The following is a 24,088-nucleotide window of genomic DNA, read 5'->3' on the forward strand; positions in this document are numbered from 1 at the left end:
GCACATGGATGTGAACTCGTGACTCTGTGTAGCCTATTTCTAAGATCTTGTCTGTGGTTCTTCTCACATGAATGAACTGTTGCACCTCCAGCTGAGCGCCTCCGTGCGCCCTCAGAGACTCGTACCTACTCCTACCAGCCGCTCCGGTGCTCAAAGTACCACGGAGACGCACAGCTTTATTCAGTTTTCTAATAATATGGAAATATTGCGTTCTCGAAAATATCTACACTTTGTTCCAACCGACGCTTGAGAAGTTCAGTAGAACTACAGACTTGGTTGGATTCAGTGTGTGATGGAGGTGCGCTTTGGACACGTTCCTCTCGCCGTTACGCACCGTAAGTAACCATGTTTCCGAATAAATTCATCCTTTAAAGTGCTTCCAATGCGCAGAAAAAAAGCTGTTCCTTTTCCATTGAAACCGAATTAGGTGAAGTGCGCGGTACATTACGCAGCCATGCCTTTTGATTGGTGTGTCTTTGATCCGCTCCGGTGCGCAGGACACGGCGGGGTGAACCAGCTCGGCGGAGTCTTCATTAATGGACGTCCGTTACCGCACGTGGTGAGGCAGGGCATCGTGGAGCTCGCTCAGAGGGGAGTTCGTCCCTGTGAGATCTCCCGCCGTCTGCGAGTCAGTCACGGCTGTGTCAGCAAAATACTGTCCAGGTACATGAACTTTACCCACGCTTCTCATTATTATTATTATTTGCCCATTAGTTAATAGATGGAGATGTTTGTATTGATGCAGATTCTGGTGGCCACTTTTGAGCCTTTTATTGTTCCTTGTTTTAGCTAATATTTCCTGTTTTGTTCAATTACAGATAATAACTAGTATAATCCAGACAGAGTTTGTTCATTTAAAGAAAGAAAGAAAGAAAGAAAGAACTAAAAGGTGTAAATAACATTCACATCAAAAATCTGTAATTTCACAAATAGGAATTTGTTCTTTTACAATGTTTGACTGTAAAATTATATCCTTTTTAATATACTGTATTTAAATCAGACATAAATATCATTATTTTGCAGATATTTGCCATTGTTTGAAATACAAATTCTACATAATCAGGCTTTAAAATGGTAAACATATTTAAATGGTATTTTACAGATATTCCCTGTTTTGTTAAATTACAGATAACGGCTATTAAAATTACTATAAAACTGTAACTGTACATATGGTCCACATCGAAAATCTGTATTTTTTCAAATACCATGTTTTTCTTTCACAATGTCACAATTCATATTTTTACATGTTTTTTGACAGTTTTTTTTTTTAACAGTTTTGTCTCCTTTTTATTTTTTATTTCATTATTTCTTGAGACATCTAGCAACAGATGTAGAACAGGTAGGATTAATGGATTAGTTGTAACACAATATAATTTTGACAGCTGAAGTATTTTTCAAGCAAAAGTGCTTAAAAATCTCTTTTTCTAGTTTTCTAGTATTTCTGTTCTTCAGACAAAACAAGATTTTAAAAAACGATGTTAGTTTGGGCATCAGGGAGTAGTGATGCACAATTTTCAATATTTCTAAAAAAATTGTAGTAACTACAAAAACGCAGTCAATATGATTAATTGTCAGCCTGTCTGTTACTGATAAAGATCATTGTTGGTTTGCTAGAGTTACAGTATCCTATGATGGAATGGTAATACAACCTTGTCCTTGGGTAAAATATGAACCCTCCTGACAGATATCATTGCTGTTCGTTCAGGTACAATGAAACAGGAAGCATCAAACCAGGAATGATTGGAGGCTCGAAGCCCAAAGTGGCAACTCCCAGAGTCGTGCAAAGAATCCTGCACCTGAAACACGACAACCCCACGATGTTTGCCTGGGAGATCCGAGACAGACTGATGCTGGAGCGGGTGTGTGACCATAGCAGTGTTCCCAGCATCAGCTCCATCAACAGGTATCACAGACCTCAAATCTACAAGCATGTTCCACTTCACAGATCTTTAATATAAGCGTTAAATGAGCCCTCTCTCTTTTCAGGATCATCAGGAACAGAGTCCAGCCTGAGTGTGGTGAAGCTGGTAAGTTTTTCTCTGTCCTTGGTCAATCTGTCTTCCTCTCACAAATGTTTCCTGACTCTGACCTCTGTCCCTGCAGTGTCATCAGCAGCATCTGTTGCCATGGGAGCAGCCTGTTCCTCCGAGTCCAGCTTTTCTATCAGCGGGATTCTGGGAATCAGAAAACAGAGCAGCAAACATAAAGAAGGTGAAATGAGAGTGTGTGAGTGTGATCAGTGTTTGTGTGTGTTTGAATGTGCACATATGTAAGTGTACAAGTTGTATTGACTAAACAGGCTTTTTCCGCTTGCTGTGGATTTACTGCAGTGCACGTAACAAACAGAAAGGAAATATTTTTTTCAGAGACACGAAGTATGTTTTTTTTCTAAGCTCTCTTGTCCACAGTTGATTTCCAGCTGATTTTTGCCTTCTGTTAGTCGCTCCGCCAATTGTTGTTGCACACTCCACAGCATGTGGAGCAGTGGTGTCTTCTAATACTACTTTTCTTACATACTTTGAGTATTAAACCAAATTAACAGTTTTCTTGGAGTTAGTGTATGTGGGGCAACTTCCTAATGACTTACAATGCTTGTTCTTTTTTATTTTTAGTCTCAAAATCTTCTCATTTGATTGTATTTGTGTCAGGAAACCTGCAGGGGAATGTCAGTGATTTTGAAGCCATGTGTTTTTTTTTTTGTTTTTGTTTTTGAGAAGTGACAATTTTAAAGCAGAAAAACAAGAAAATTACACTGTTCTGAGAACATTTCTGAAGCAAGCTGTTTTAAATTGCAAAAAAACAAATGAGCTTTCTCCACTGGTAACTTCTGTTAATGTAAAATTCTACACTAAATGAAACATTTCATGGAGATAGACGCTTCTACAGAGCAGACACAGAGAGAACGGTGGATTCTCTGCTGTTTCCAGACCACACAGCAGACTGATGTGTAAAGCTGGTGGTCCTGTGTTAATATTAGTCTGACTGAGGCGACTCCCACAGCAGGAGGCCCACCTCACCTCCCCAGGCTTCTGTCCTCTCAGCCTGCAGACTCCCTGCCTCCCCCCTGCCTCCCCCCTGCCTCCCCCTCGCCTCGGCCTCTCATTACAGGCCATCCTCTCCTCCATCACTGCAGGCATTAGAATAAGAGACCACACAGATGAATATGCATAGTTACCCCTGGAAACGCAGGCATGCATGTATTTTATCATTCTTCTAATTAGAGCAAGTGAAGGTAGGAATGGAGGTACAGGAAGAGGAAATAAAACAGAACCCAGGCTGAAGATGTTTTGTTTTTCCAGGAGGCGACGTCTCCTGCGGCGCGAACCACAACCAGCCATGTTCCTGTTGTGATACCTGGGGACGGTCGGACCCCTGCCTGACCTTTCACCCCAGCCTGCCAGCTAATCATGATCCAAATCTGTTGGGTTCGTCTGCATCGAAATATGATCACTTAGTCTTCCTGTGAGTTCAACTTTGATGCGTCTTTTTCTTATCTGTCCTCTTGTTTAGACCCTTCATGTCAGTACTGTGGAACAAGGCAGTGACAGATCCGAGAAGAAAGAATGTCCTCCTGTTATTTCCAAAAAGCAAAATGATGTCAAAATTATATGACTTGAAATTGTATTTATCACCAACATCAAGGCAGAATCATAACTACGAACATGTTGAAATAAAACTGAAAAGACATGCCTCACATTTCATGTTTTATTCACGTAATTTGGAGCATACACATGCTGTTATCTCAGAGGCCTAATGGAGCTTCATCAGTCCAGGATATTATCCCCCATCCCTGTCACCCCTGTGGCCATTTTCTCCTCAGCCAGTGGTTGAGGAGGAGGATCATTAGGGGCCCTATGATGGAGAACAGCGACCGTTTCCTCTCCTTTGTGAGCGTCTCCCCTGGCCTTCCCCTCCAGCATGAGGCATTAAAGGAGAAGATGGGAGCTGCTAAAGGGACCGGCAGGGTCACAGAAAACCACTGAGAAAGAAATGTGGCCAGCAGTGGACATCAGTCTGCAGGAGACATGTAGAGAACAAACACATGGAGCCAGATGTTTATATTTTTTTCACTGTGTCTATCTACATACAGGCACATACACACAGACTGCAAGGTGTTGAAAGTTCTGCAATTCGTGAATATCTGTGTGCATATCATTCAAAGCTATTAGCAAAATGAGCGCTCGTTGGATTCAACAGGCATCCCACAAATATCACATTCATTTTGCCTCTGAGGCTTAAAATTACAGTCTTTACAACACACAATATCTCTATCCTTAGATTCTCAGTTTGGGAAAGGTAAAAACTTACATGAGGAAAAATTGGAGAAACATGAAAAGGGTCAGAAAAAAAGGGGGAAAACCCACCAAAGAAAGTTGCCATTTATAGAGGTTAGGTTGCAGAAGCAGGAATAGAAATACAGCATGAAGGAAGAGACTGACATTTTTGGAAATTAAATAAATGATTATCATTAATATTTAGAGTCTATCTTTTAAATTAATCATCAACTGTTTTGATTAATCAGCTTGAGTATTTTGTTTAAAAAAAAAACAAATACATTTAAATTCTCTGATTGTAACTTCTTAAATGTGAATATTTCGTGATTTCTTTACTGCTCAATGACATTAAACTGAATATATGTGGGCTGTGGATAAATCAAGACATCTGAGGACATGATCTTGGACTATGAGAAATATTATTTGACAATTTTCGCTATTGTTCTGAATTTTATAGTGCCAGTAACTTGAGGAAATAGTTACTATGTTAATCAATAATGAAAATAATCATTAGATGGAGCACTATTATTATAAAATGCTAATTTAAGTGCAAAAGTATTATTTTAAGTGTAATGATTTCAAGGTTTTCAGTTAGAGTGTAAAGTTACTGCTATTGTCAGAAGTAGATGTTTACTCAAGGGAACAGAGCCAGTACAGTGGACAAGTGGCACCAGTAGGTGGCAGTACTTGTATGAGTAGTTTGCATGTAAACCGACTATGACAAGGGATTCTGTAATACATCACTGCTTAGTGCTCATTACCAACATTACCAGAAACTGAGACGTCACTTACAAGCTGGAACTCCTGAGGGCTACTGGTTCAGACAAGATAGCTCACTGATTCACTTTCATAAAGCAACAAAACTACAAAACTGAGCTGGCAGCTCACCTGCTGGGATCCCCCCAATGTAATGGCTTGTTTTTAGGCTTTAGTTTTTGTGGCCATAATGAGGCAACGTGTGGATTCCAGGAGAAAAGTGGCGTAAATGTGAAACCAGACAGCCACAACTCTTATTTTAGGTCCAGACAACGAAAACCGAGACCTGATCAGAAAGCATGAGGAGGCGTTCAGTGAAACACAAACCAGGCCTATCAGTGTCTCAAGTCTAGGCAAGTCAAATCAAGTTAGTTGGTTTTATACATTCCAGTGTCACAAACACAATTAAAGGGGCTTCAACCCTCCAAAAAACCTTTTGATGGGGAAAAAGGAACAACTTTGCAAAGATTTCTCTTCCAAGATGGATAACAAAGATGACAAAATTATGGACTGCAGTAATTCTTAAAAATGAATGTAATATCCCTGCAGTGTTTTGGTTGAGCTTTAATTATCAGCCATTCTAAGCTTCTCTCTCTTATCCTAACTCAGGTGTCTGCTGTGTGTTACACATTGTAGCCTCCTGACATAATCACTAAAGCAGTTTAGAATTACCTAAATTACTTGGTTTATATCACTATGTATTATTTTGACTATCACGTTATTTTCATGTTATTTAAGTGGCCTCAGAAGATAATGTAAAGACCAAAGTGAAATATTTCTAACAAATGGGATAATAACATTGTATCGAAGGCAAACACACTGACTTTCAGCATCATTAGAGAAGAGTTTGTTTGATTTTTTTCAGGGCTATTTAGCAAAAAAAAAAAACAAAAAACTGACATCTAGCAGAGTAACCAGATGATATGTTGCTAAACATCAGTTAAACATTAAGAATGATGCCTCCTCAGTGCCACAGCTAATCTGATGTTAGGAAGCTTCTGCTCTTCTTATCAGCCTGCTGTATGAGTATTTACTACTGGAAGATTTATACAACTGTTTGTATAACATAGTATTATGGCTGGTGCTGTTCTTATTGCAACAAGAAAACTATCTACACACTTCTACTATGGTGCTGTTAGGATCAGCGCGGGACTTTTATTGGCGACTGAGGACACCACTGAGAGTGACACTGCAGCTACTATCAACCTGGTATGTTTGTGGCTTTTACAAAATATTCACACTGCTTTGGCTGCTTATAATAAAACTGTATATTCCAGCTTCACATGGCAACATTTGAAACACACTGAAGGTAAAATAAAGTATAACAACTTTACTCCATCTGCTATTTTCAGTGCAATAACTTGTCACCACACAAGTAAGTTAAAAGTAAAAGTAAACACACAAATAAGATAATAAGACCAAGACACATCTCATCTCATTATAATTCAAACTCCCTTAATTGCTTTTAATTCAAGCCCAAATTTTACAAAAGTCTCACAGCATCACATTTTGCCAATGTTAGTAAAATATAACTGAATATATTTATAGTATTCCAGCCTCAAACAAAGATGATATTAATTAATCTAATCAACATCACAAATTAAAGTATTTTGCTTTCCGTTGTCAAATCAATGAATCATCAGTGTACTTTATGGTTGCTCCTATTAACAACGTGTTAGTAATTCATGTCAGCTAAACATGATGTTTTTAATCATCTAGTTATTATATTCTTAGGCTTGCATTCAATCACATTCGAAATATGATTTATACACAACTCACAATACATTTAATGACACCACTTCTTTTCTCTTGAATTATAGAAATATGGTTTTATAGATATATTTCTCTTTATGGATTTATTCCTGATTAAATAATGATAATCAAGGAATTTTTAGAAGTCATGCAAAGTTTGCTATTTCTCTCAGTATACATAAAACCCACAAAAATGGCTTAATGCCACGTTTGTGTGTGTGTGTGTGCACTCAGTGTTTACACCATTTTTAATAAATAATCTAAACTGAATTCATCGAGTTTTCTAAACTGTATTTGAACCCCGACCTACTCACTGTGTTAATCAGCCACACTGATGCTCAGCTCCTTATCTGCTCACTGCTCACGCTGTGTTAAATGCAAATAATTAATCTGGTTTACACTTCATGCAAGTTTTAACTTGAAATGCCTGTGTGTGTGTGTGTGTGTGTGTGTGTGTGTGTGTGTGTGTGTGTGTGTGTGTGTGTGTGTGTGTGTGTGTGTGTGTGTGTGTGTGTGTGTGTGTATTTCTCATGTTGGGGGGACATAAATCTTGCACTTTCACAAGCACCACCTGCTCGCAGACAAAAGCAGTTCTCATTAAATAAATTTTAGCCTGAACAGGTTTAACGGTGAAGTTAAGTGTGAGGTTTATGCAAGTGTTTAAACTTAGGGAAAGTCTCCACAAAATTAAAGTAAATCAGTTTAATGTCCTCTGAGGTGACTGTCGCTTTATTGCTCCAGAGAATGCAGTGGAAAACTGTCTGTCATGAGTAATGCCCAGGTTCAAAGTACAAAGGCAGATTCTGATTTGGGTTTTTTTTTTACTAACTACTTCCTTCTTTATAAATCACTGTTGCATTTCCTCATTCTCAGAGACATAACAGTACTCAGACTTTAGGAAAAGCGAGAGACAAGCTTATCACTGCACGTTTATATATCAATAATCTCAGATACACCAAAAACTCAATATTTTTAATACTGCTTCGAGAGCTGCACAAGGAAACAACGGGGAACAAAACTCTCTCAGGACTCAACTCTGAGTTAATGACTACACAGCTGGACAAACACACATAACAGAGTCACAGCTCGAGAAAACCAGACGAGAAGAGGCATACAGGTTTGACTGACTTCTGGACGATGTCTACGAACCCCAGAGTTGTTCACAAAAGGAGGGAGACGATCACAGCTCTGCCTCTCTACCACTCTGGACACCTGCTGAAGAAACTCACCAAAGAGAAGGTAAGATAGACGAAGATGGTAAAGTTCTGAAGGCAAGAGTGGAGGAATTTTAAATAGATAAAATAGTGAAAAAGCATTCAAAATGTTTTTAGAGAGTATTATGAGCAAGTTCATAAAGTAAATTTGTAGTGATGCATTAGCAGTGGTGGGTCTTTTAGCCTTAATAAGGCATTCTAATTCATAATGATGATCTACAGTTAGTAATGTGTGGTCATGTGCTTTTTGTCGACCTATCTGCAAAGTAACTCATAACTACAGATTTCAGACACAAATACAAATAAATAAAGTACAAGCACGTTAAGTTTGAACTTAAGTATTTGTGCACATAATTACCTGTAGTCACTGTGTGAAGGCTAATTTTGAAGTGTATCAAAGGGAGAAATTTAAAATAAATAACTTTCAGGATTTCAAGAGATTCTATGGAGAACTTCGTGGAGCGACGCTGTTTCTGTACAAAGACGACACACAGGATACAGTAAGTAAACTGTTCCCTTTTAATGAAAATGTGTGTAGAATTAATTCAGCTGTTTTTCCTTGAACAAATGTAAATCCGTGCTCTCTTAGAATAGGGACAGCCTCAACGAACTCTGGGAATATATAAGGTACCTTATTTGTTTGAGGGTCTCTTGGAGGAACCTTCAGGTTTCTAGAGGATTCTTTAATAGGGCTAGCTAACTGACACTTTATTCACAATAACACTTAGTCTTATTTTAATTGTGCACAGTGCACATGTCACTACATGCACATTTTGGTGCATTTAATCATTAGGGAATAACAAGGCTGACAGTATTATATTGCTGGTTTTGGTCCAATATAAAACAAATGGCAAGTGGTTTTTTTTTTTTTTTTATCACTAACAATTAAAAAGAAAAAAAATGCAAATCAAGTATTTTTAGGGTTTTCGGGCATTAAATCATTAAATCATCTCCTTCAAACTACATTGGAGATGTTGCTAAATAAAAGTTTTAGAGACTGGGTTTGTATTTCTGGGTAGAGAAATCTCATGTGACTTTCTACCAGCAGATTTATGTACAACTGACTCTCAGCACTAATGCCAAATCCCCGCTTGCCAGAATGGGTAAAGGTATCTCCAATATATTTAGGAACATCTACAATACCATCCAATATAAACAAAACTCACTAACATGATAATAATATAAAATTAAGAAACCTCTCTGAGTAGTTCCTCAAACAACCACATTTCTCCATACTGACAATGGTGAGGAACCCCTAAAGGTTCCTCGAGGCTCTTCTACTTCTAAGAGTGTTCAGCGCAAAAAAGTAGAAACAGAAGCATTTGAAGGGCAGTGAGGAAGTACTGGAAGAACTAACATCTCCTCTATGTTTTGGTAATCAAGCGTGCATCTGATTGTTTGTTAGTACACGGAGAAGGTGGACTTGGAGCAGCTGAAGTCCATGGAGTTAGACTCTTCTTATAAAAAGAAGGAACCAACCATCTTCACCCTCAGTCTGAGCACAGAGGAGCTGCAGCTGAAGGTCTGTTGCACTAAAACCTGACTGACACAGATCACAGCTTTTCACAGATGTTCTTTAAAGTAGAAGGATTCATCTTTTCCTGTCACATATTTGCGTGTGTTGTTTGTGTGGGACGGTGCAGATGGACAATCCTGACACAGGAGAGGTGTGGAGGGGCTTCATCCTGACTGTGGGCAAAGTAAGCAAACATACACACCTCACACACTGATGTGACAATCTGGTAACAGATTTGGTACAGTTGCTGCTAAACGTTCAGGACATTACTTGGTTTTCATTAAAAGAAAAAACACACAAACCCTCATCGTCTGACTTCAAACGTGTTCCAGTGATAGATGAACAGTCTGACACTGCAGACTGTGAGCGTGTGTGTGTGTGTGTGTGTGTGTGTGTGTGTGTGTGTGTGTGTGTGTGTGTGTGTGTGTGTTCTTTGTGCAATTTCTTGGCTGTATGTAATACAAACAACAGGAACAAAGATTTCCTGGTCAATAATTAGGCAACAGTTTGGCCTGTGTTTAAAAGACTCTTTGCTTTGGTTATAATGGAAAGTGTTTGTCTCCGCTTTGAAAGACAAACTTCCTTTAAAACTGAAAATAATGATGACTGGAATAGTATAGTAAAATGTTCAAACAAGAAAAGGGGATAATGTCTGAACATAAATCAAACAAATGATCGTAATGCAGTAGTTACTTAGGATAGGTATTTTTAAGATAACCGTTTTCTTTAATGCAACCTTTTCATGAATATTAAATGCAAAATAACTTCATATTTTACAGTGTTTTGGCTGCTTTTTTCTTGCTTGTACGGAATTATTTTCAAAACCCTGCACCTAAATTCAACAATAGTACATTTCCTCTTATTCTTATCTGTTTTCCTTTAATGGTAGTGCATCTTAAAATGCATGTTCTTCCAGGGAGAAATGATACTTCTGATAATGTTTCTGTGGAAATTACAAGGATTTATCTCATACATAGTATGTCGTATAGTAATTATTTGAATTTGATGTGATGCTGTTGAACTGCAGAAGGAGATTCCCAGTAAGCTGCAGCTGTTGCCAGGTCAGATGATGCAGCTGAAGGAGACTCTGAACCAGGAGAGGAAAAGAAATCCTAAATTGTGTCGCGCCCCGACTCTTCCACCTCGACCATCCTTCCTGCAGCCCTCAGGTTCAGGCAATAACTCCCCTTCACCGTCCGAAGAGAAGTCGGCCCCTGAGCTTCCTGCGTAAGTCCAGCTGAAGCACCACCTGATTTTTTTTTTTTATTTTCTTTGCAACAATAAAAACAGTGACTGTCTTCATGTACATGTAAAACCCAAACAAGAAAAATGCTACTTTTTACGCTCACACATTGATGAGCATGTTGTCTCTGCCTGTCTGAAACAACATATCCGGGAATGAAGAGTTTGTTTTTTAACTATAAACCCTGCAGGTGTTTCTTCGATGTGACTCGACAGGAGGCTGAGAAGATGCTGAAGGAGAATCCGGAGAATGGAAGCATCATCCTCCGCCCGTCCACCCTGGCCCACAACTACGCCCTGACACTCAAACAGCACACACCCAGGTCTGACAATCCATTCAGTCCTCTGAAATTAATAAATTGGTCAGATGAAAATGTGTTTTTTTTTCACTTTTTCTTTGGTTTGACCTGATACATACATCTACCAGGAAGTACTTGACAATCAATTGAAGGTTAACTGACACAAATTTATAGGAAATTTTCCATTTGCAAAATAATCTAATCTAATCTGATAATCTGAATCACAAACCCACATCTCATCATGTATGAGAAAAGAATCATAGAAATGTAACTTTTAACCTAAGGCTGTCTCATTATTACATGAATAAAATATACTTCATAATGTTTTTTTCAGTGGGCCCGCGGTAAAGAACTACAGATTGACCTCCACAAACTCAGGGTTTGTCATTGAACTGGAAACACCAGTAAGTATCACAGCTTTTAGCAGAGTAACTATGAGTAATAATCCTTCAAAGGTTGCTGCTCAATACTGTGAGAAAAATTGAACCTGGAACACAGGCATGCCCTGCAAAGAAAGTATGGATCCTTTTTATCTAGTTTCAATTTTTTTGCACTTCAACCCTGAGCACTGGGCATATTTGTACATTGAAAATTTGGTGGAACTGTGCAATAAATAAATAAATAAATAAATAAATAAATAAATATTTATTTATTATACAGTCCAGCTAAAATGGCATCGTTCAGTGTTTGAAGATAGGAAAGTATTCATTTATTTATTATGGTTCATAGGGAAACAATCAGTGTAGGCTTTAAGCTAAATTTTTTTTCACAGGTAAAATTTTTCCCTGATTTGGAGTCAAAGTCTGAGGACAGGAAGTGAACACTTGGTTTCTGTAACAACCAGTATGTCAGCAGCCTGTGTGATTACTCTCACTTTAATGTCACACTTTAAGACTATTTTCCAAAGATCAGACAGTTTGTTAGAGTGACCAAGAGAAAACATTTTAAAGGTATTAGTTATTCAAATAATAGCAATAATAAAAATAAGAAAGTTATCAGATGTCTCAAGCACAGCAGTGATAACAAGCACTAGAATTTAGGTTCATGTTAATATGATTTCAGCATGTAATCCACCATATGTCATAAAAAGAGCAACAACAAAGTATGACTGAATGGAATGTAATCCCTGTATTCAAATGAGGTACATTTTATTGTCCCCAAAGGGAAATTAAACAACATGAACATAAAACAAAAAATACACAACTAGGTGCAGAATATGTCCATACATATATATAACCATGTACTGAAACATTCCCATATAAATCATATACTTACTTAATGCATTTTGTGTAAAACTGATAAAGACATTCCAGGAGAACATAAAATCTGGAATCCATACATCAAATGTGTGGATAAAATGCGTAGGCATGTGTTTGGATTGAACTACTGTTTGTAGAGCAGTGAGATGGAAGTAGAAATAAGAGTTGAAATCTGTTGCTCTTTACAGGTTCTGTAACACTGAACCTCAAGGTAGTAATTCAAAGTCAGAGACGAAAACATGTCCTTCAGGATCTCATGTGAACAACTTATCCTGTTTAAACCAAACTGTGTATTTTTTTTATTTAATCTTGACTGTGATGGCACCACATCCTGCTGCCATGGTATTTAGACTCTCCATCACTGTATTATAGAAAATAGAAAAATTATTTCCATGTTACCCATTAAATACTGACACTGTGTTAATATTGTCATTGTGTAAAATTATGCCCCAAGTAGCCTGAACATGTTAAGACCATTTGCTATCTCAGTTTATTGTAATGTTCAGCATTACGTGTTCTATTGAAGCATCTGAGAGACGACAATCAAATATTAACCATGATTTTGACCTGCAGTGTCAGCTTGACAAAGGTCAGACACAGCCTGTGTTTAATGAAACAAGGAAGCTAAAAGGTTCATGATTATGACCAGTAGTTACAAAACAGGATTATACAGATTACCTTAATCACCAGTATGAGCACTGCAGTGAAAGCTTGCTGTAAATTTATGCAAAGAGAAATCTAAATTTAGTCAAAAAACTGACAGAAATATCATTAAACTTTTTCTGTTTTTCTCTGTAGGTGACAGTTTCCTCATTGAATGACGTACTTAAATACTTCCTTGAAAAGACAGGGTACCATCTTCATCCCTACGTTGTGTCTCAGCCCTACGACACTCGCATCGGTGAGAACACTGCTTGGAGAAATAATAAAGTATAAGTATACGGTTCCTCACACGTGTTTGTTTTATGTCGTCAACAGAAGCATCACCTGCTCCAAAATGCATCAGCATCACCTCACCTACACCTAAACAAGTGCCCAAGGCACAAGTAGCACCGATGATACGTTCAAAGACCAAAGAGGAGCTTCAGCCTCCTCCAGAACCCGAGGACAATGACTACGTGGTTCCTGATGATGGCGACCTAAAGTTTGGTGAGAGCGAATAATGATTCCACATTGCATCAGGTTTGTGTAATAAGCCAGTAAAGTCAGTCTAAATGAGTGTTTGTCATTGTCTAAACTAGTAAACTTGGAGAGTGAGCTTAAGGGAGTTTTAAAGCTACGGAGACAAAACTTCTACGCTGAATGTGGCCAGAAAGAAGCTGCCAACTATGAGAATCAAACCAAAAGAAAGACTCTCTCCAACACGATGGAATGGACTACAAAAAATTCAACAATGTGAGGAACTCAGCTTTCTGCTTTTGCTCAAGTTTGCTAATTACATGTGAAACCTTTAAATACAGTTCAGAAATCATGTTTCCCAGTGGATTTGACTTCATTCCGCCTCTGCAAGTGCTGCAAAAATCTCCCTAATGTGCTCTGAACAAAGTTTAAAAAAAATATGCAGCAAATAAATTACAAAAGAAAAAAACTTCTCATTACTTTAAAGCAGAAATCTTAGACTGAAGTTATGTGGGTGTCGCTGACCAGGATCTTTTTTTAGAAGACTGCTTTAATGCTATCTCGGAAAAATAAGGCCAAATATCTATAACATCTATATATAAACAAAGATTTGGGGCGCAGCCTGCGTAATAGCATACAATAGCAAGTTCAGTTTTTACCTGATGATGGCACCACATGAAATTGATCCCAGCTGATGCTTCTGAAGCCATGAGTTCATGCAACAAACATTTCTGAAATTCAGCACCAGCTGTTTAGACATGTCAATAAATGGAAGAATTTCAATCTATTGGTACCTGAGGAGAAGTTAGAGGAAAAACAATCTGACTCATGTATGACAGATTGATAACTGAAAAAAGGGAGCACTTTGGTGCTGGAGGACATGAGAATAGTTAGCAAAAGTAATTCTAACTTAACTTCTGTTGCAATTTTAGTCTGGGCCAAAGCTGGGGGTCAACACACAGAAACCATGACACTCACATGGTTTGATTCTAACGTTTAGAGACAGTTGTTAAATATTCTTATGACCAGATCTGTCATCACTTTAGGAGCACAATTTTAAAAAGCCTGAACAAGTTAGAGGGACTTTCACTTTGCAAGGGCGAAACGTTAACAGTGAAATTCCTTGAGTCGTTATCAAGTTCTTAATGAACGAATGTTTACATAAAACTGCATTATCGCCTTTTAATCATGCTTCACTGTTGCACATTTTTGTGTCTAAATGATAACACAGATAAGAGCTCAGGAGCTTTTTGCTTTGGACTTTATGACTCAGTGTCAGTATGATTTCAATTCCAGCTGCAGCTTACATTTATTTTCACAATTTGTTGATTTAAAAGTGAGAAAATAAGAGTTTCCAAGTAACCAAAGTGATGCCTTTTAAATTGTTTTCAGTAGTAAGTCCAAAAATAGCACAACAAAGAAATACTCACATTTGGGAAAACAATTGATTGGTCACAAAAAAGTCTATTTTTTTAAGCTTCATCTACACGTGATATCTGTTTTTTGCTTTTGTTTTCAGTGTTTGTGGTTTAAAAGTGTGAAATTGAATGTGACAGCTGGTTATTGTGCACAAAGCTGTGTTTCTTTCTAGAAAGACAATTGCAGGAGTGTCTTGTATTACTAAGTGTAGTTTGGATCAGCTGCTATTTGATGTCAAAGGAAAAAAATCACCAGAGAAAAAATGAAACAATAAAACCTTTCCATCATCGCTTAGAGCAGATGAGCTAAGGAAGGTATGTCTATGAATACATGCTCAGTTAGTCAAAAGAACACATTATCTATTAATCAGTGTGTGTATCGTTGCGTTACTTGCTTTTCTTCATTAGTAAAGAAAAAAGCACAATCCAGTATGATCATTATTCTTTATTTTTCACACGTAGGAGTAAGCCAACATAAATGTTTCAAATGTTATAATCATATTTTTATTTAAGTTATTCCATTAAGATTGTATTTTGTTGTTTTTCATCATCACAGATCATGTTATAGGTTTAAAGTTTAAGGATCATTCATCACTCAATAAAGACAGCAAGACTGTGAAAAATATTCAATAAAAAAGACAAAGACTCTCTCCCTTTTGTCTCCTTCACTAAAGTGTGTTTCAGAGTACCTGTTTCATCTCTTCTTTACCCTCTACTTCATGTTTCTCATGTTCAGGTCCTTGACTTTCTGTTGTAGCAGCCTTCGTTTGAGAAAGACAAATAAAATATCTGTAATAACTTAACATCTTAGGATTTAAAAAAAAAAAAAAAAACAAAAGAAAGAAACGTAATAAATTAAGATGATTGTTCCCCGATGTAGACCTGCCTCTGCTGCTGTTGTTACATTACTTCTCAGTGAGTGACAGCTGCAGGATCCTCTCCAGCTCCTCCTCTTCCTCCTTACGCTTCCTGCGTAAGAAAAGTAAGAAAGAAAGCCAGTCGGTCAGAACAATGACTGTCCTGTCATTTTACGATGACTGTTTCCCAGAGATATTTATTCTCTTATGTCGTCCTAACATCATCAGAGTGATTATATGGAACCACATGGCTGCCTTTAAACTGCTGAGCTGAGGTTTTTACTGAGCGAATTGGCAGTGAAACAAAATATGTTGAACACAGCAATTCCGTTGTGTTGTATCAGCGCACTAAACCCCAGGAGCACTGACCTTGGAAGTTCAGATGTATCACTGGGGTCACCTGATACAAACATTTTTTCCCTCTAAGGAATGCCCAAATGTCTTATAAAGCCACTAATGAACTGCTGTTTGCAGGTCCATTCATTAAGTCTCCTCCCAAAACATTTTTATAGATAGATGAACTAGCTAAGCTAACTAAGCTTCTATTACCATAACAATAATGAAACTAGCGTCAGCAAACAAGCTGGCACAGTTATATTACTGTTTTAAGCAGTTTAATATTTGGATAAGATATTTGTGGGGTTGCATTAATGAGATTTGGACAAGGAGTCTTATTTTTAGTACATATGACAGGTTTCAGAGAACAGACACAAACATGCCAAAAATGCTGCTTTCCTGCAGGTCTTTCTTCCAGAAAAGTATATTTGGGGGGATGATTCCCTGTGAATTCTCTGATCTTAGTTTCCTATAATGTAACCCTAGACATATGTGAAAGGGTTGAACAGAGTGGGCTAAAAATTACCAAAAAAACATTGCAACTTTGCTTTTTTTGTTGTTTTTGAATGATTTCCTGAAGCAGGCAACAATTACTCAGTCCAGCCTTTGTCTCACTGCATGACCATCAAACGTCATAAATCCTGCGACACACTCTACACAATGATGGGCAAAACTAACAACATGAATAGATGATGCTACAAGATTCCACCCTCGAATTTGATCTTTGGGAGATTTTGACACTTCAAGGTGTTATCACTCTACTGTGGGCTTGAGATGGAAGAGCAGACTGTACAATTCCCTGTGTGCACACTTTGTTGAAATAAAACAACCGAAAAGAAACAGTGGTGGGAAATTTACAGAGGCAGTAAGTTATTTTTGTATTGCGTAAACTGATGCACGTCTCCAGCCTCACCTGTCCATCTCCTCCTGCTCCCTGCACGACAGCTCCATGGCAATACGCAGCTGCTCGTCGAAGCTGGTCGCCACGCCAAAGTGTCCAGACAACCGCGGGTCAGTCGCTGTGCTGTAGGAGAGCGGAGAGTTGGCGGTGGGGTCCAACGGGGAGACGGAGGCGGGCTGGCTGGGGTCGGCCATGTCTTCTCCCTCTCTGCTCGCCAGTGAGATGGACAAGGACTCCTGGATCGCCCTGCGGGGAGAAAGCAACAAGGATATTAAGACTTCAACTCAAGTATTATTAAACAAAGACGGGTCTCTCAACAGGATCGTTTCACCGCTGGGCTTCATTACAGGATGAAGGGGAATTGCTGTGCTCAAGAGAGGGAGAAAGAAGAAGCTAATCACTGGACTCTATTTAGAGATGTTTAATTAAATTACTTCCCAGAGATTTACATGAACAGGAAGAGATGTGAATAGACATGGCTTAAACTTCCTGAAGGTTTTAGAGTAACAGCTGGAAATGGTCCTATTGACAATAAATTCTGATTAACTGTATTTAACTGATATACTCCAATAACACTTAGGTTGAACTGTAGTGGTCTATCCAGTTTAAGCAATGTGAACACATTCTGTAAAATAAGGAAACAAGAAAGGCAAACCTGAGGGTCAGCTCACCTCTCCAGCTGAGAGTCTTCTTCGTACAGTGGAGACTGGGGCACAGGGCGGCTGTTGGTCAGGGCCTCCCAGATAGTCACCTGAAAAGCAGAAATTATCCTTAGAACTGACTTTAGATATAAAGGGATATATATAGAGGCTGTGGCTTTAATTTCACGTATGCGTGGAAACGACTTGCACAAAAAGGTAGTCAGTTATAAAGGTATATTCCCTCAACAGTAGTGAGGATTTAATTTTAAAGGAGAAACAAAAGTAATACTTATTATTCTTGGTTTTAAGTGTAATGTGATGGAGGATTTAACATCAGAGATGTTTTATTGGTGGAGATGAGAGCAAAGAAATAAATAACTATTTCGAAGATGCAAAAAATTTGATAAAAGAAAAAATGTAGGGCAGAAGTTGATCCTCGTGTGGACCAAAGTCTGATCATTGACACTGACTGAACTGTTTTAGTCTTTGACTCAGACTAGTTAACCATCAGGCTTTGCTCTGACCTGGTCGCTCTCTGTGCCGGCGTCCAGCAGACTCTGCTGGATGGCGAACTGCAGCAGGTTGTCATCCTCGTCCCTCATTGGCTCGCTGCGACCTGGACCGAGGGTTGTGTAGTCTGGAGGGGGCTCAAACACTGAAGGGTCCACTTCACAGTGGAAGGGAGGTGGAGACTGACCTAAAAGAAGATGCGTAATAATAGTGTAAAAAAGGCATTATTTTGAATTTTGTTGATTATCTACTCAGTGTACAGTTGGAACCCTGCTTCAACTGGCCAGCTTACCTGTGCAGTTTTGTAAAAATGGGACTTTTAGGATCTCCATGTATTACAGGTAAATGCAATGAACTGAAGAATATTTGAGTCTTTTGTCATTTAAAGATACCGGGCACCAGTAAATGTTTTTAATTTAGTACATGTGTATGCAATAGTCAATAGTTACCAGCTTCTTCGGAGCTCTCTGGTTTGTGAACCGTCACAGAGCTGACCGGCTCGTCGCAGCCGCACAGGTTACTGAACGTCACTCTGGCATTCAGAACGTGAAACAGAGGGATCTCTGAAATATGGAGAGGGAGGTAAATCAGACAGTTGATCGACTGTTCCGGCAGTGACCATATAGATAAAAAATAAAAAACACAAATCCCAGAGAGAATGATGTAAGCCCAGGCATGGTGCTGGTCTGTGGGGTGGTTTGGGGTTAGTGGGTAATGCAGTTTCTCAAATCATCAGCTAGTTTTATACATATTATAATATATCCATGATATGACAGTACACTTTGTATATAGCTCATCTGCATCAAGTCACACAAAACTGTAAACTAGGCACAAAGCCACCTCCAGAGTAAAGCTCTAGTCAAGTTAGTGGCTCTAACATGCCATCAAAGCTGCTCAACAGCTTTAGTACAGAAATACAGCTACAGACCAACAGCTCTCTCACTGGAATTAAGGTTTAAACAAGCTTGAGCTGCATACACACCCACCTATCTTGACAGGGAAGCCTGGTGGAAGGCGCAGGGTGATGAAGTCACGTAACTTGGCAAAGTGAGCATTGGAGATGGCCATTAGGTCAATGATGGGCGTCACCTGCTCAGCCAGAGACAGAGGGTGAGTCTCACTCAACCAGAGTGTTGCTTTAAACCTAGAAAGGAGGCAGAGCAACAGACAGCAACAAAGAAAAGGATGCTTAAGTCTCTTTTTGATCAAAATGCTCCAAAATCCTCAGTCATTCTGAGCAGTTAGGAGGTGCTGATGTGGTGCCGAACATGTGAATGGCTCTATGTTGACATGGCGCCACCATACCTTTGGACTTTGCTAGTAAGCTCGATGGGACGTCCGATGTCCCGGCCGTTCAGGTTGAACTCTGGGTTGAAGTATTCCTCTGCTGTGATGGCTGTGGGGTTGTGAGGACTGGCACACTGGGACACATTGCTCTGACAGAAATATGGAAAGGGAGTTGTCAGTAACAGTGCTCATCAAAGGAAGTTGCAGGTGGTGTGGGTGCTGATGCAGAGGCACAGTGGAGACTCTTACCCCATTGTGAGCTGTATGTTGTTCAGCAATCCCCAGGAAAGACTGCAGAGGAGTCTTTGAGCCTGAGTGGGAATAATGAGGAGCGATCATCATCAACCTGCTCCACAAATCGATACACTTTACACAATATGGTCTGTTTAAAGAAAGAATGAGATCTATCGAGAGCAATTTTACTGAGATTGAATAACATAATAATACAATAAGTGAGAGACAAATTTGTAATGTGAATAAAAAGAGCTGAATAGTCTTAGTCCTTTACTGCAACAGTATCACTGTTTTTGACAAGATACTGCCTCCCTAGTCCATACATACAGTTCTAAGGGTACAATACCAGCTTTCTCTGTGGGTGCAGTTGTAGTCTGTGTTCACCTTTGCTTCTTGACTTGTCCTGGTCTGATAGATGCTCTGTCCTCGACCGAGTCACCAGCTCCACATTGGTAGCACTGTAAACCTAAACACAACACCATACAAAGAAAAAGCACTCTTGAAAACACACCTTTGCACACTTTGTTTTAGTAAAGTAACTGGCACTGCCTTTGTTTGCTTGGCAGATCTGGTCACAGCTGTAAAACTACGGTATTGTGTCAGAATTTGGAGTCTCTCTTGGTCTGCATTTAAAAGAGCAAATGGGATTTTGTCTGTAACTTCTTACACTATTTTCTTGTCCACACATCTTCAGTATAAAGTAATTTCTAAACTCAAAAATACAACTGAAGAATAGACAATAAAACACTAAATGTCTACATCTCTAGATTCAGACACATTCTTCAATTTGTAAATCAAACATGTAATTAAAAATGCACTCTAAGCAGAACAATTGTTATATTTAGAAAATTGATTGACGCTTGTGCAAAGTTTTATTGATTGATATTTGCATTGATCTTTGTCAGGAGAATGTGGGCTATGCTAAAGAATTTGCAATTAATACAGAAAACTGTGTTAATCTAAATTCAAATAGAACTTAATACCTCTGGAAAACCATTTGAAGCAGGTTGGTACTTACCTTGGCTTCATACCCGCTGACGACTTCGCTCTTCTCAGAACGCCAGCCCCAGATTCCCGACTTGTTTCTAAAAATGCAATGAGACCAAGTGAGTTCTAATCGCACAGACATCATCAGTATTTATGTATTGGTAACTATGGGGATGTGATTCATGTTTGTGGACACATAAAGAGAGATGGGTTGTGCTGACATACTTTCAGGTGAGTTAGCAGCTCCATAAAACAAGATGAGACATATAAATAGCTTGTAAACGCAAACAAATTGAACGTGACGTGTGATTAAGTGTCACAAGATCATTCTGGTTTGTGTATTTGTACACAGTATGTGCTTGTTACCGCTCAAAGGCAATGTTGCGTGTGTTGAGGTGTGTGGAGACGATGGGCGACGTGAGCCTCTGGGCCGTGTTCTCTTGCGATGGCTGCATGGCTGCTAGGAGGGAGGGGGCATCACGAGGGGACAACACAAGCGGCTCTGTGTACACAACCTGCTTCTCATGGTCCACCTCCATCACCACCGCCCCGTCATCTACAAAGACAAGGACAGTCAGCACAAACAGCTGGACTGTAACATCAGAAGACACATAAATGAATCAAGGTATGGGCACAGGAGGAAAATTACAATATTTTAGACTGACTGAAAGCCATCACGGGACTCATTATGAAGTTGGAAAAGACACATTTAAGCTTCCAGCAGAAATGAGACTTCGAGAGCCGGCCCAGGTCATGAGAAAGGGAAGCTGCCGGGCTTCAAAGTACCTGACCGGAACTCATGAGTAGACTTCAATCACTCCACATTGCTGGGCTGAGCTCAGCATCTATCAGCTTTAACTGTTCAGTTAGTTGTACATTTGTGATGGCATACGCTTGTGTAGGAGCAAACAGCACACACCTCCACCCTTGAAAATGTAGCTGCGCCGTCCTTTCAGCCACGTCATGTGCTCAAAGCCCAGGAGGGTGGTGTCCACACGGAGGCACGAGCCACTCTTCCACACTCGGTATACGTCGCTCGGACACACTTTTGATACCAAGGGCACTGAGAGGAGAAAATAAGAAGAGGAGACGCCATTTAGAAACAAGTAACAAAACAGACATGAGAGTGAGGTAACCAAAGAGAGAAAGGGCAGTGAAAAGAAAGGCAGATGTAACAGAAGATAACTTGTTCTGGAAAATTTCATTAGTGCTTATTATATTAGAGTTGTAACTAAAAATTAGATTCAGTATCTAGTCACTGATCATACCTTTTACAAAACAAGTCAGAAGACAAACTAATTCAATAATGACACTATATGTTGGAATTGTAACCATCAGAGTTTTATAACAATGACTGGCCAATATACATTTGTCTCTCGAATTTATCAGCTACTATAAATAATACACAATTATAACTGCATACAGTTTTGGGATTATATATGTTATGACCTTTATGATAAACACTAGTTGATAACGATACTAAGATGTTAAGCTGAAACATGTAATTAATTAATAATTTGAGCATCTTCTGCTTCAAACACAGCAGACTGCATTACCTTTCTGAGTTGTCCTGTCAAACACAGTTCAAATAACACTTTGTGCAATGTTTCAGTCATCTGCAGTAGATTACATTTTCAAATCAACCTCCCCTGTCTTATGATCAGGCCACTGTGGATTAAACAGTCATGTCTTTCAAAGTCTGCTGAGCGACATCTGCTGCTGAGGGAGCTGTCCAGCTGCTGTGGTGCTGAAACTGACCTCTGTGAAAACACATCAATGAAACACGCTCACCCCAACTGGTGAACTCCCATTTCATCTCCACATAAAAGTCCCGAGCCTGCAAAAGAGAGAGAAGAAAATCTTTTACCTAGACAAAAACAAAGGCCTTCCATGAGTGTATGATGCCTTCTTACAGCTGTGGATCCTAAGTCAGTAAAGCTTGAGACTTGCTGGGAATATGCAAGAAGCAAACAGCGATCATAATGATAAGATATTTTGACACAGCAGAGTTAAATTTTGTCTGCACTAAGAGCACCTTTCCTTAAATCTTCAACAAAGCATTGAGGAACAGTTAAGGATCCAGCTGTGTTTGTCAGTCCAGCAGGGCAGTTGTCACATTTTCCAATCAGATACCTGTCTTAGTTTGCTGAGCAGCTCTGGGATGCCTGCCAGTCTTTCAGTGGCCCGCTTGAAGTCTCTGTACTGAAGCACCAGCTGGACCAGCTCTGGGTCTCCGGTGCTCACTGCCTCCTGCAAGACTGAACCATACATCCACATTAATGACAGAAACTGCTTCTCATCCCCTCAGCAGCAAGAAACTGGGAGTAACATCAGAGCACTCACTGGTCCAGCCCTGTGCGCTGCAGTGTGTCGGGTCTGCAGAATGTCTGAGCAGCACCCTGGTGGACTCCAGGTGGCCCAGACACACAGCCAGCTCCAGCGGGGTGCGCCCCCTCGGATCCAGGCGCTCCACATCCTGCTGCAGAACCGAACACACCAGCAGCATCAGCGCAATGCAGTGCGACACAACTAGCGCATCTGTAAAAGCACCATCAAGCATCAAGCCTCCTCACTTACCTCCTTCTTCTGCAGCTCTCGATCAAGCTCCAGGTACTGATTGTTCCACACCAGAAAATGCAAAGGAAACGCTTCTTGAGCCATGGTTGTCCTCCGCTTGACAGTGGTAAAGCTATGAGTTGTGCAGCCAACAGATTGCAGTGACACCACCGCGGACTGTAGCTTCGACTTCTGCGCTGATCGGCACAGCTGGTTAGCTAGCTAGCTTTGTTTACAGCAGAAAATTGACAAACTCTGAAAGCAAGAGGCGTGTCACTGGGTAAACCTGCCACTAAGTTAATCTATCCAAGTAGCTAACGTTAGACAGCAAACAAACTAGAATACTGTGTGCACCTATTGAAATTAGTGGGCTGAGTTAGCCTGGCTAACTCAGCCCACTAATTTGATGTGGTTAACTAGCAGCTAGCTGCGCTAACGTTAGCTAACTGGCTAATAACAACATTGTTCCCCGCTCCTCTTGGCACCTGTTTTCCATTCTGCTCAATACAAGACAGCTAATTTAGCCGGCCAAAACGCACCTTAGTGTCTCCTCATTGTTTTTTCTCTTCTACAATAAATTCGTTCTTGGAGACAAAAGCGGGTGAAATCGCCGGCTGATAAAGTTAGCTAGCTTCCCCGCTGCTGCAGCAACCATCCCGTTTCTATCGCAGGGTTGTAACCGTCTGTCAAAATAAAGCAAGACTCGGCCTTTATTCCAGTTTCACATCCAGGTCACTCGAGTTGAGGGCGTCCGACACGATGCTGACAGCTGCAGGCGACAGCACTTGGTCCTGTCGGACTACTACTGCAGCGGAGCACATCTGTCAGCCTGCTGTGATCCTTTGCTAACTCCAGCTTTGCCACAATCAAGTGTAATTACAGCTGCAGCACCGTTATTTATTTATTTTGGCCTGCTTTATTTCCAGGTTA

The 24,088-nt window shown here is 39.7% G+C and overlaps 3 protein-coding genes across 4 annotated transcripts; 2 read left to right on the forward strand and 1 right to left on the reverse strand.

The window, feature by feature from the left end:
- The first annotated feature begins 84 nt into the window (after positions 1-84).
- Positions 85-3,680, forward strand: LOC111576482 (paired box protein Pax-5-like). The gene is made up of 6 exons (XM_035953688.2): positions 85-335; positions 498-663; positions 1,706-1,903; positions 1,987-2,027; positions 2,104-2,211; positions 3,300-3,680. The coding sequence occupies exons 1-6, from the start codon at positions 293-295 to the stop codon at positions 3,464-3,466; spliced, it is 723 nt and encodes a 240-aa protein (XP_035809581.2). The 5' UTR covers positions 85-292; the 3' UTR covers positions 3,467-3,680.
- Positions 3,681-7,569: 3,889 nt separating this feature from the next.
- On the forward strand, positions 7,570-15,499 carry LOC111576511 (signal-transducing adaptor protein 1-like). The gene is made up of 10 exons (XM_023282223.3): positions 7,570-8,021; positions 8,425-8,496; positions 9,402-9,518; positions 9,640-9,696; positions 10,540-10,739; positions 10,946-11,077; positions 11,388-11,457; positions 13,111-13,213; positions 13,291-13,461; positions 13,554-15,499. Exons 1-10 carry the CDS (start codon positions 7,920-7,922, stop codon positions 13,709-13,711), a joined length of 1,182 nt encoding a protein of 393 aa, XP_023137991.2. The 5' UTR covers positions 7,570-7,919; the 3' UTR covers positions 13,712-15,499.
- ankrd13d (ankyrin repeat domain 13 family, member D) lies at positions 15,280-24,035 on the reverse strand. 2 transcript variants are annotated; one of them, XM_035953684.2, is made up of 17 exons: positions 23,180-24,035; positions 22,946-23,081; positions 22,736-22,860; positions 22,394-22,439; positions 21,522-21,665; positions 20,969-21,158; positions 20,634-20,700; positions 20,000-20,081; positions 19,631-19,692; positions 19,400-19,530; positions 19,081-19,238; positions 18,544-18,657; positions 18,109-18,281; positions 17,615-17,694; positions 16,956-17,189; positions 15,736-15,818; positions 15,280-15,610 (listed from the first exon to the last, which is right to left on the reverse strand). In XM_035953684.2, the coding sequence occupies exons 1-16, from the start codon at positions 23,261-23,263 to the stop codon at positions 15,755-15,757; spliced, it is 1,890 nt and encodes a 629-aa protein (XP_035809577.1). In that variant the 5' UTR covers positions 23,264-24,035; the 3' UTR covers positions 15,280-15,610; positions 15,736-15,754. The 2 variants fall into 2 exon arrangements, with proteins under 2 accessions (XP_035809577.1, XP_023137990.1); XM_023282222.3 differs by having other exon boundaries at positions 15,280-15,818; positions 23,180-24,034.
- Between the last annotated feature and the right edge of the window lie 53 nt (positions 24,036-24,088).

The sequence above is a fragment of the Amphiprion ocellaris genome, chromosome 13 (genome assembly GCF_022539595.1).
Source record: "Amphiprion ocellaris isolate individual 3 ecotype Okinawa chromosome 13, ASM2253959v1, whole genome shotgun sequence".
Taxonomy (NCBI): Eukaryota; Metazoa; Chordata; class Actinopteri; family Pomacentridae; genus Amphiprion; species Amphiprion ocellaris.

Bases quoted from the DNA above. Each gene is read 5' to 3' on its own strand.
- LOC111576511 (XM_023282223.3), top strand. From the start codon at position 7,920: ATGTCTACGAACCCCAGAGTTGTTCACAAAAGGAGGGAGACGATCACA. The intron at 8,497-9,401 runs GTAAGTAAACTG...ATTGTTTGTTAG, and splicing joins AAGACGACACACAGGATACA to TACACGGAGAAGGTGGACTT. The intron at 9,519-9,639 runs GTCTGTTGCACT...GGGACGGTGCAG, and splicing joins CAGAGGAGCTGCAGCTGAAG to ATGGACAATCCTGACACAGG.
- ankrd13d (XM_035953684.2), bottom strand. From the start codon at position 23,263: ATGGCTCAAGAAGCGTTTCCTTTGCATTTTCTGGTGTGGAACAATCAG. The intron at 18,658-19,080 runs GTGGGTGTGTAT...TCCATATTTCAG, and splicing joins AGGCTTCCCTGTCAAGATAG to AGATCCCTCTGTTTCACGTT. The intron at 15,819-16,955 runs GTGAGGCTGGAG...TTTCTTACGCAG, and splicing joins GAGCAGGAGGAGATGGACAG to GAAGCGTAAGGAGGAAGAGG.
- LOC111576482 (XM_035953688.2), top strand. From the start codon at position 293: ATGGAGGTGCGCTTTGGACACGTTCCTCTCGCCGTTACGCACC. The intron at 664-1,705 runs GTACATGAACTT...CTGTTCGTTCAG, and splicing joins GTCAGCAAAATACTGTCCAG to GTACAATGAAACAGGAAGCA. The intron at 2,212-3,299 runs GTGAAATGAGAG...TTGTTTTTCCAG, and splicing joins GAGCAGCAAACATAAAGAAG to GAGGCGACGTCTCCTGCGGC.